This window comes from Ylistrum balloti, unplaced genomic scaffold (assembly GCF_031769215.1).
Source record: "Ylistrum balloti isolate Yb309-2 unplaced genomic scaffold, AGI_CSIRO_Ybal_v1 Utg370572, whole genome shotgun sequence".
NCBI lineage: Eukaryota > Metazoa > Mollusca > Bivalvia > Pectinida > Pectinidae > Ylistrum > Ylistrum balloti.
In genome coordinates, this window is record NW_026782358.1 from 160,954 (window position 1) to 172,416 (window position 11,463).

At 33.1% G+C, this 11,463-nt stretch overlaps 1 protein-coding gene across 1 annotated transcript; it reads left to right on the forward strand.

Annotated features, from left to right (window-relative positions):
* Positions 1-1,287: 1,287 nt before the first annotated feature.
* Positions 1,288-10,332, forward strand: LOC132556483 (histidine ammonia-lyase-like). The gene is made up of 22 exons (XM_060220892.1): positions 1,288-1,519; positions 2,585-2,651; positions 3,093-3,123; positions 3,434-3,508; positions 3,946-4,018; positions 4,166-4,232; positions 4,346-4,383; positions 4,868-4,993; positions 5,569-5,708; positions 5,822-5,869; positions 6,285-6,336; positions 6,479-6,574; positions 6,980-7,075; positions 7,466-7,524; positions 7,703-7,783; positions 8,205-8,270; positions 8,498-8,576; positions 8,798-8,884; positions 9,177-9,311; positions 9,539-9,647; positions 9,869-9,938; positions 10,192-10,332. The coding sequence occupies exons 1-22, from the start codon at positions 1,288-1,290 to the stop codon at positions 10,330-10,332; spliced, it is 1,968 nt and encodes a 655-aa protein (XP_060076875.1).
* Positions 10,333-11,463: the final 1,131 nt, after the last annotated feature.

Consider the following 11,463-nt stretch of genomic DNA (forward strand, 5'->3'; position numbering starts at 1 on the left):
GAAAATATTTAATAGTGTCTTCAATAATAACAAATGTATTTCATCAGTTTGTCTAATATTTAATTATCTTTCACGAGTATGCATTACGACTGGTTCATAACCTTTTCTCTAACAGCATAGCCAAACAGCTGGCACGTTTAGAACATATAAAAAACGAGCAAGCTGACTAGGCTTTTCGCGGACAATACTCTCTCATTATGAAAAATAAATCAATATAAATATATTTCCATATTTACAAAGCAAATGTATTCACGCAGAAAACGCTACTTATTCATGTCACGTAGAGACAAAATTTGTTGTAAAACGAGATTTTAACCTGTTATTACTTACTTGAAAACATGGCAACATTCTACAGTTGTCGCTGTTGAAGACAGGAATTCCCATTGAATGTCTGACGTGTTAGCTCCATATTCAAGTTGGGGATTGGATTTTATCTCTAATAAGGTAATTTGCGTTGCATTGTTTGCTGACTTTCATGGAAATAAACGTTTACCATGGAAATGAATGTCGTGTCACAAGTAAACAACCCCATCATATGTCTGGTTTTGTATGCTTTGTACTTTAATAATTTTGTCAATGTTATAAGACGATTTTTGTTCTGTCATTTTTATTGGCGTAAGTCAATATTTTAATATTTCAGTACAACTGTATTTCAATGGCATAAATTAAAAAAACAACAACATAGATATCGGCCAGAAGACAGAATCAAGAAACGTTCCCAGCAGCGGCAAACGCTCCAATAAAGGTCAAAAGTTAGACAGTGTCAAGGGAGACATTAGGTGAAAATTTGTTTAGAAAGAAGAGGGAACAGCTGGTGCATTTTTGGCACATGTTGTGGAGCTGACTGGCGGAACTCAAAATTGGCAGAATCGCATGTAGCTATCTCAGGCATGGGAACGGGAGTGGCGCGTGTGTGTCGATGCTTAATGTTTACTGTCATATTGCAAAGCATATGAATCGTAACTGATTAATAAACTTTACCTTGAGATATATCGGTCAGCACCATTATAGTATCGCTTTTATCGGTAAGGGAAATCTGCCATATGGAAATAAAGTTCATTGAAAATGGAAATCCTTACTGACCTTCAGATAGTAATGAATGACCTATTTCAAAACATTTGCTGTTTATGACAAGTTTCAAACCTCGATGTGGAAAGTCAAATCAGACAGACCTTATCTTTAGGAGACAAGGACCTTATTCGACTGGTACTGTGTTGACCTTGCACACATTGTAGGTTCCAGTAGAAGAATATCGAACCACCAGTTAGTAAGAAGCTAAAGTGGAATATGAAACTGTCCGTGCGTGTACGGGGGGATTGGTTCGCAGTGCCATGTAAAGGAACTGAGAAGGTCAGTTGGCTCGGTGAGGAATCTTTGCGTCGATACTACAAGGCTAAATGTAATTCTGGCCATGCTGATGAAACTGTGTTCGAAGTTCGCAAAGCCAAGGGTGGCGCCATTCTGGATTCTGATGACTCGATCAGAGATGTCCTGGACGACAGCGACTTTGTTACAGTTGGTCAGTTCTTTGTTCATCGACTAATTACTCTGTACACCAAAGACTACTATCCCAGTTTTTCTTAATATAGATCGATAGAAAATATTTCTGATATAGTTACGTCAATATCGCTTTTAATTGCCAAATCCTTGATGTCCCCCATTTCTTCATGTTTTTGAAATATATTTGAACATTATAATGTATACCTTAAAAATACGTCAATTTAGTCAGTTTTATGTCAAATTACTAAATATTGTATTAGATACAAGAAGTGTTCCAGAACAATGGAAAATGGGAGCAATCAAACCTATCTAAGAAAACAAAGGTGACCTTCAATACCCTGTTTAATTTTAAAGCCTTGTACATTCTTAGAAAAAGTTGAACTTATTACCAAGTGATCTATGAATGTTGTTTACCTGTTTCACAAGTTACAACAACTTTATTTACTCCCTGCACTGTGATCGATAGCATTATCTGTATAACTTATAATATACAAATACTACAACATAGAAACAAATTAATTCCAGATTATTATTGCAAATGTCAAAGTTTCATTAAAATGAAGGGAATATTTTATTTACTTGCGTATCAGAGCGAAATCAATTAATCTAAATATGAGAAATAGGTGCATGGACGTTTACAATTTTAGTTAAAGTATCTATATCCGTAAACCATAGATGTCAGCTTACATGAAGTTTGTTTGCAATATCAAAATATTTATTAAGTGATATGTTTCATTTTAGTTTTCATTTAATTCATAAATATCCAAATGGGCGACATTGAAACTTTGAAAATGATATCCTATGATTAATTAACTGATCGAGAACGATTTTATGTTATGTAAAGGTACATCACTTGAATCACCAAGACGATTTATTCATAATCATTTATATCATCTATGTATGTCTCCAATTAACTATCATCTATAGCACCGACTATTTACAGAACGAACATGTTATATAATTGTTTAATTTCCTGGGCTTCATTATAATTGACGCGAAAATAGCGAAATAAACACCCCTAACCCCCACTGAATATTACCAACTACATGTATGCAGTACTAATTTGAGGCATATATTTCTACAGTCCTTGATAGCGACATGTCGAGCCCAGCTACAGGTCCTGCAGAACCGGTCTATGTGGAGGAGAAAATGTATCCTTTGCCAGTTTTACCAACAATGATTCAAAACGCACCATTTTTTAAAACTATTTTTTGACTACTCATGTCATATTCAAGGGTTTATTTTTTCACTTTTGTCGAGGATTGAGAAAATCAAAGAAAAGGATTCATCGAAAATAAAATTGATAGAGAACAATATATATACTGTTTTTTCTTTAAACTTTTTATAGAACAGCGAAATTTTAATTCTCGAAAAAGTGGCATTTACATTATTAAAATAATATCTAATTCTTGCACAATATGACGTATGCGCAACTAACACGACATTGAGTGAAATAAACTCTGCCACAGAAACCCATTAGATAACTACATAATTTACTATCAAAGTCATTTCGAAGTTCACAGGAAAAAGCCATTGTTGATTGATGGAGAGATTCTCCATTCTGGTCAATATTTCCTTGACAAAAAAAACAGACCAAAAGAAAGTGTCCAAGCTGCAAAGGAGGTATGCATACTTAATATCTGTTTACTTGTTAGCTCATAATATTCGTATCAAAATATCGTTAACGACAAACGTATACGATTTTTAAGGACTAGACAGTTCTTTGTGTTGTAGTTTTTAAACACACCTACCTGTTGAATAATTCAACTTTTGAAATATAATCCTACGATGAAAACACATTTCAAAGAAATGTAACATGTTGTTTACAAGAAGAGGTTAAGTCAACTGCATCAATGCAGAATTTACCGATTCACAAAATTTGCAATCATGGATGATGGAAATTAGTTGTCCTGAGTTACATTTTTATCTACAGGTGATGTCTCTGGATGGTAACAGCCTCTCTACCGATGATTTGGTTCGACTAGGGAAGGGATACTACAGAATAAAGGTAGGTTTATCTGTATAGGTCCTAAAATGAGCAATATCAATTGGTACGAATAACTATTGATGTTCATTAATTTCTCGTTCAAGTTTAAATGCAAATAGAGATATTAACTTTATATCTATTTTGAAGAAATTTTACAAGAGATGTAAACATTTTATTCCATAATATATACCATCATAACCTAGCGTACAACATCAACAGTAGTTGTCCTTAACTCAATTTGATGTGAAATGATCTGTAAGGAAGATTACGGACATATCGAAAATTAAAAAAAAAAAAATCTGGTTCTGAAGTACACGAAATTTCTATTTCAACACTTGATCATGAAGGTCTACTCAATATAAGTCATTCAACATCGTCACAAAGTACGCAGTGGTATCAACGATGCATAATTATAGACCGTGAAATAGATGTTATTTGTAACCATATCTATTTGACAGTTGACAGTTGAATCAGAACATAAAGTAAACAAAGCCAGACAGCTCCTGGAGGATATTATAAGTAGCAATAAAGGTATGTCTGTCTATGCAGTAAGGTAGGTATACCATTAAAAGCTTTGAATAAAATTATTAAGTAAGCTAGACGTATAACGTTTAGAGAGATTCTAAAAAATAGACAGACACACGTTTTGATGACTCACCTTAATGTTGTTGTTTACAGTTGTCTATGGAATCACTACTGGGTTTGGGAAATTCGCGCGTACAACCATTGAAAAATCCAAACTTATGTAAGTATACGTATAATTGCTTAGATAAGCTTCATAACGTGTTTATCACTATTCAGTGTCTGTACAGTTTGTCATTAAACTTATTGAATATTTTTCCACGTTTTATGTTTTAGAGAGCTACAAGAAAATCTTATCCGATCTCATGCTGCTGGTAAGTTTAGAAAGTCAAACAATAGACGTATCTGAATATTTGACAAGCCACTGTAGGTTGAAACTATTTTTATTGTTAGTATTTTCAATAATGAATTATATGTACTCCTGTGTTTTTTGTATGCTAACAATATCTTTTCTAAAATATTTCTGCTAAACGTTTGAAAGTTTTGTTTGTAAGAGTATATTTTTGTGTTTATATTTAGAATGTGAAAAAACATCAATATTTACAATATATCATTATAGGGATACGCTACGAAATTAATTATGTAATCGTAACCTATCTTAATAGATGCGTTTCGTTCTATTTTGTTTTGAAAAAAAATCGACATATATTTCTGATAGATATTTAATAGAGAGAAAAGAAAGATGTCACGAGAAGGGAACTATACATGATACTGACAGGATTTTAAATGATAATAAGTAGGTCCTTTGTGGTTTGAATCTGTTCATATCTATATACTTGTTGTTGAATTGTTTGTCAGGTGTTGGTCCACCACTATCCCCAGAGAGGACTCGTATGATCCTGGCCCTGAGGATCAATGTTTTAGCGAAGGGCTTCAGCGGAATCTCCATGGATACACTTCAAAAATATATAGCGGCTTTTAACGGTAATATTTACTTAAATTTAAGTGCTTTTGTTTACTGAAACTGCACATACTTCAAGCAGTATAAGGTAATCAGTATGATTGTTGGCAGGTAAGAGTTAAATAAATCTTTATAAATCTTAAAAATCATAATTTTAATAGCCGTTAATACGTTAACGAAATGGAAATCATCCGGTAAAATTGCACAAAACAAACTGAGATGGTTACGAAGAAAGGTCACTAAATGCAAATAGATAATGCTATTTTTATTAATGTTTATATCTTTTATCTATAGAACGAGGCAGGGTACATTGCGTACTACTCACTGAAGCGCCACATACAAAGCATTAAGTAGTTAAAAAGCATGGACCTGTACATTTAACAACATCAGGAACACACTTGGAAAACTAGCTAACTGAATTCAATTGGTTTGACTATCATATATGGATTTTATAACGAATCTGAATTTATGTATTGATTGTACTTCAAGGAAACAATTTATAAGTAGACAGAGTTTGATAATGAACAATTTTTACAGTATATATGGTGATGTTAGCACGAAATACTTAATGTTATTGTTTGAATGTAACATTTTGTAGCCTCCTGTTTGCCGTACGTGCCTGAAAAAGGGACCGTTGGTGCCAGTGGAGACCTCGCACCATTATCTCATCTCGCTCTAGGGATGATGGGAGAGGGCAAGATGTGGAGTCCAAACAGCGGCTGGGCAGATGCTAAATACGTAAGTATTGAGACAAGGAGGAATATCAATATTAGTCTTCATACAGAAAATATGCTGCAACACTTTTCATCACGAAACTATAAGAATTAATATGCAAATGCCATTCGTTACAGGTTTTGGAATCCAACGGGTTGGAACCAATAAAGCTGGGACCAAAAGAGGCAAGTATCCTATTACAATGTATGAGTGATATATCAATTTATGAAATACCTAATTCAAAATCAAAATAATTCTTTATGCAATCAATGTGATATAAAGAAAACCAAAACTTCAAAAAGATAGTTTCCAATTCTGTCCGTAACTTGGGTTCATAAGAAATTACAATTCAGACTTCTATTTATCGCCTTTCATTACATTAGCAAGACTGACACGAATATGTAAATTAGAAGTGGTCCAATATCCTTTTATGGAAGCAACATAGTAATAATTCATTAGTTGTGTTGTTTTAATTTGGTTATAATTTCAGGTATTGTGAATTAACAAATATTGAATTTTTCGCTAACCCATACCATGTCAAATGGATAAATGAATTTAAGTACAAAACATGATTGCATTGTTGTCATATTTTACTGACAGGGTATAGCGTTGATCAACGGAACACAGCTGATAGCTGGACTCGGTTCTGAAGGTTGGTACATATGACGTTACAATGTGTCGTACCGTGTATAAAATAAAACACATTTTGCTTATAAGACCATCATTTGAGTAGTCTAAAGATTATCATGTTTATACCATATAACAAACAACTGAAAAATACATCATATCTACAGCGGTGGAGAGAGCGGAAGCCATTGCAAGGCAAGCGGATATAGTAGCGGCTTTCACCTTGGATGTTCTCAAGGGTACAACAAGGGCATTTGACAGCAGTAAGTCCTTAATTATAGACTAATAAACTTACCATCGGTGCCAACACTAATTCAGATAATCAAATTTCAACTAAGATGAAGATCAGTTTAGTCGATTTGAAAACAAACGTGAATAAGTACAGAAAATTTTAACCAATGGAACAATGTATGTATATGTTGGTTTTTTATCATTCTTTCAAGATATTGTAAATAACCAATACATTGATACCGCAATAAATCAGTTTTCTAAGTCAACAATTAATTGATGTAAATTTGTTACGAATTTCGTATTTGGCATGACACCATTCTTCAGTTTTGTTGTAAAGTTATTTTGGTACATCGCCGGCAAGCTGTTTATTTGATACCCCAGAAGATATAATAAGGTAGTTCTGTCAAACCAAAAAGTAATCCTTTGTCATTTTGCAGACATTCATGATGTCAGACCACATAAGGGCCAAATAAAAGTTGCCAGAAGATTGCGATCATTACTCCACTCGGAAACACATCCATCTGAGATTGCAGGTATTGACTAAATCAATCATCATAATATGTCATCTTAATTTTATAGAGTATAATGAACTTCCAATAGATTACATGCATCAATACTTAGATGCTACTTGTAATCAGTTTATCCATAACTTGACAATTCATATCATAATGTAATTAAATGTGTTTTATTTAGTACAACTTTTATACAGTTTATGATGTATGTGCATTATGCTTATCATATCGATATCTATTAATATGACAGCGGTGAACGAAATTTCAAACCGTTTTACATTAGGATTATAATAAAAAGGTGCCAATTCTTGTTCCAAAGCTTTCAAACATCTCATTAAAATTTTAAAGAAAAAAAAATAATGAAAATAAAAAGTAATAGTACATATATATAAGTCGTGTATACTTTTTCAGCTAGTCACAGATTCTGTGACAAGGTACAAGATTCCTACACCCTTCGCTGTTGCCCTCAGGTATTTTTATAAAAAGTCAAAATCTCTTTAAAGCTGTGTTATTATATTCGCTGTCGTTATGAATTCGTCCTCATCAGTATATGCAGGAGATGAATATAATATTTCTATCATACAATACATCGATAAACGGTGGAAAAAATATGATTTTAATTTGTTTAATGTCATGTTTGATTTGTAGGTTCATGGAATTGTGAACGACACTATTGATTTTGTAAAAGGCTTGCTGACTACGGAAATCAACAGTGCTACCGATAATCCTGTATCTTTTTAAAATTTTCATAGTGTTCATTGCTAATGAACTGATTAAAAGTAATTACTATGTACCGTATTCTGTTTATAGACAATATTTGTTTTGTTTCAATTTGATATGATATCTAGGAAGCGAATGAAAACTCGTGTAATGAAAACGAATGTACGAATTTGTTTAACGTAATGCTTTTGGAAACATTCATAAAGCAGCCTTTTATTTGACTGAGATAATTGTTTTTATTGATATTTTCACTCTATAACTTTACTGATGTATATGACGCCATGCAATTATGAAGTCACAATGGAAACCTTAAGCAAATCACAAGCTTCATAGATCATATAAACATGCGCAATAACAAGTATTTATTACATAATAAGTTGTGCATAATTCTGCACATGTCTTCTGATGTTATTCCTTAAGCGTGTAAAAGATGGTGTTCGCTGACATCAACGAAATCATTTCTGGAGGAAACTTTCATGGCGAATATCCAGCAAAGGTTTGATATGTTGTAATCTTGAAGTAAAACTATCTTGTAGGACAATTCTAGATTAACAAATAGTGTTGTAATTGTTCGTTCATCACCATTCAAGATTGTTATGTCATAAACATACTAAGCTCAGTTAATCTTTAAATTCTATTACAGAGCAAGATTCAATTCATTCAGTGCACAAAGACAGCATTTTTATATTGAGTAATTACATCTACTACTGATATCTCTTTCAGGCTCTCGATTACCTTGCTATCGGAGTCCACGAGCTCGCCAATATGAGTGAACGGCGTATCGAGAGACTTGTCAATCCAGGTATGTACTATATCGATAGAAGAACACAAACTAGTAGGACTTTCAGTGCCTTTTATATATTAATATGAGAAGTTAAGATTTAACAATAAGTTGTGTTACATATATGGTCATTTTACATCCATACACTATGTAAAAATGTAAGTATTATTATGATTAGTATATCTGATTAAGAAACATGAAATATACATTTATATGTAGCTTAAAATGTTTTTTCTTTTCAGCTTATAGTGAGCTACCAGCGTTTTTAACACCTGATGGTGGACTCAATTCTGGCTTTATGATTGCTCATTGTACCGCTGCAGCCTTAGGTAACTTTCATGTAACTTTCAGTACCGTATATGATAAATAGTTTAATTTTCAAAGCTTCTTTTATTTTCCAAAAGTACATTTATCACCCCGTACAATTAAGCATACAGCCCAGAACATTAAACGATAAATTCGCATAAGAACTTTGATCAGCTTAATGTATTTCCTTGAAAGCACTTTCATTATGATCCTGGTTTCTGTTGAAACTCGTGGTTCTCTTCCATTAATATACTCTAGGATTTATTCCACATATTGATTTGTATATATCAAGACTCCTTATGCTATATTTACCAGTGTCTGAGAACAAGGTCTTGTGTCATCCGGCATCTGTCGACTCACTGACGACAAGTGCTGGCACAGAGGACCACGTGTCAATGGGAGGATTTTCCGCTAGGAAATGTTTACGTGTGGTTGAACATGTCGAGCAAGGTATAGTGAAACACCATAAAGTTACTCATGTTCAAAATGTCACATTCAAGGGTGGTATTACATACAAACATCATTTGATTCAGGACGTTGATAACATTTTAATACAGTTCACTGCTTCAGTAAGTTTTAACAATCTGAATGAAACCCGTGACAGTGATATTTTACATATTCGCATATATCAAATGGAAAAAAAATCAAGCCTACGTTATTTTCGTTGTTTTCTATAGTGCTGGCAATAGAGCTGTTAGCTGCATGCCAGGCGATTGAGTTCTTACGTCCGTTGAAATCTACTCCACCACTCGAAGAAGTTTATAAGTTGGTTCGGAGCAAAGCTGGGTATGTTATGATTAAACTTTTCCCCCGAAAAATGAATTGATAATAAGGATTAAGCTTTTTTGTGACATTTTTAATCAAATTGGATGCAAAACTTATATTGTATCTTTTGTTCTCGGAAACTATATGATATTTTATAAACACTAACATGACTATATTAAATCTACATATATAAATGTGAGGGGCAAATCTTATTGAAAAGGGATTCAATATTTCACAAACAGACCATGGAACAAAGACCGATACATGACCCCAGACATTGAGGCTGTGACAAAGATGCTGCAAGAAGAGCAGGTAAGAATGCTGATGCTTCTGATGATGACGTATACAAAATTACAAAACTATAATAATGATAAAAAAAAAAAAACTAATTGCAATCAAAATTCAGAATTACTCTTTCACACCTAAAAGTTTTGAAACTGAATCACCACAATAATGCTTACTTTTACATAAGCATGAACAAATATTTCATGAGTGAGGCAAAGATGATCCATATGCAAAGCGCAGATGTCAATGAGTTATTGCAATAAAATAATGATTTCTTCAGGTTTGGAGGAAAGCAAAGCCAATGATGGATAACTATCATTCTCTCCAATCTATCGAGACCAGAGTTTTCTCTCCTACTGCTAGTGGCCCGGATGTTCCTCCAATGAAAAGGAGGAAAACTTCAAGCATGTCAAGACGTTGATTGTTGTTGTGTACCTACCTCAAACAGGAAGAGGCTGAAGGCGCAACGTTTAAAGCAGCCATGCTTTATTGCAATCATTATAATGTTTCTGACAAACGATTTTTAATCATTAACTTCGTGTATATGTATACTAGTTCATTCGTATGATCGAGTGAAAAATACATAAGAAAGTGTGTCCATTTATAATTAGGAGAGTAGTGAGCTATGTTATGAAATGAACACTTTACAACACATTTACGAAAGCGACAAATATATCTAAGTATCCTATAATTACAGTAATCACCAAGGATGTTCTGAACGAATGAGGTTTGACTATGTTTAATAATTAATGTGGAGGAAAAGTGAAATGTGGTGAAATGTATGTTTATAGGTTTAAATGCCTTTCATAATAATTATTACTAACACCGATTATTTTCAGAATTAAGCATAATACCATGGGAACATCACAGTGTTGTAACTATTATATTATTACTTTGTTGTTCGGGAAATAAAGTTGATTACACAAATTAAGTTACTTTTCAGTTTTGTTTTTATTTTGAATATTGATCAATTCGATTAATGATGCCAGTAATATCAGTTGTTCTAGGACTGGTCAGCGATACAAAGGATCTTAAGTTCTGTGTCCGATATTTTTTAATTCAAATCCATATTTGATATTGCTGGATATTATTCGTACATTATCATCAATGCGAACTTTCTGATAACGTCTGCAATCAACCGAGTAGTTAAGATCGTGGGCATTCTTTAACAAGCAGCAAAGATGGCTAAGTAATGTGCCTATTTGATAAAGGTAGGTGGAGAAAATAGATACATTTGTTTTAAAACTTAGATCGGTGTAGTTTGTCTTTGTGTTATCTTTGAACTCTCTAATGTAATGTTTTGTTAGGGACAATGTATTCCACCTGTAGAAATCCAGCTACACAACAATATTCGATACAGATCATGATGCCCCTTTTCAAAACCTTCGAACTAGTAAGCAGAGCTTTAAAATCTAAATAAAGTTGACGCATCGCATTGTTTAGTTAATTTGCGATAGAGACTGTTTTATTAATAAAGAACACGTGTTATATATATCTTGCATTACCCAGCATGTAATACTTACTAGTAAAACGGATTTTATACTGCATTGAA

What these genes read in the sequence shown, in the direction of transcription:
- LOC132556483 (XM_060220892.1), top strand. Translation starts at nt 1,288, where the DNA reads ATGAAACTGTCCGTGCGTGTACGGGGGGATTGGTTCGCAGTGCCATGT. An exon ending in ATGGCGAATATCCAGCAAAG is followed by an intron (nt 8,271 to 8,497) that starts GTTTGATATGTT and finishes TATCTCTTTCAG; the next exon opens with GCTCTCGATTACCTTGCTAT. An exon ending in TTGTACCGCTGCAGCCTTAG is followed by an intron (nt 8,885 to 9,176) that starts GTAACTTTCATG and finishes TATATTTACCAG; the next exon opens with TGTCTGAGAACAAGGTCTTG.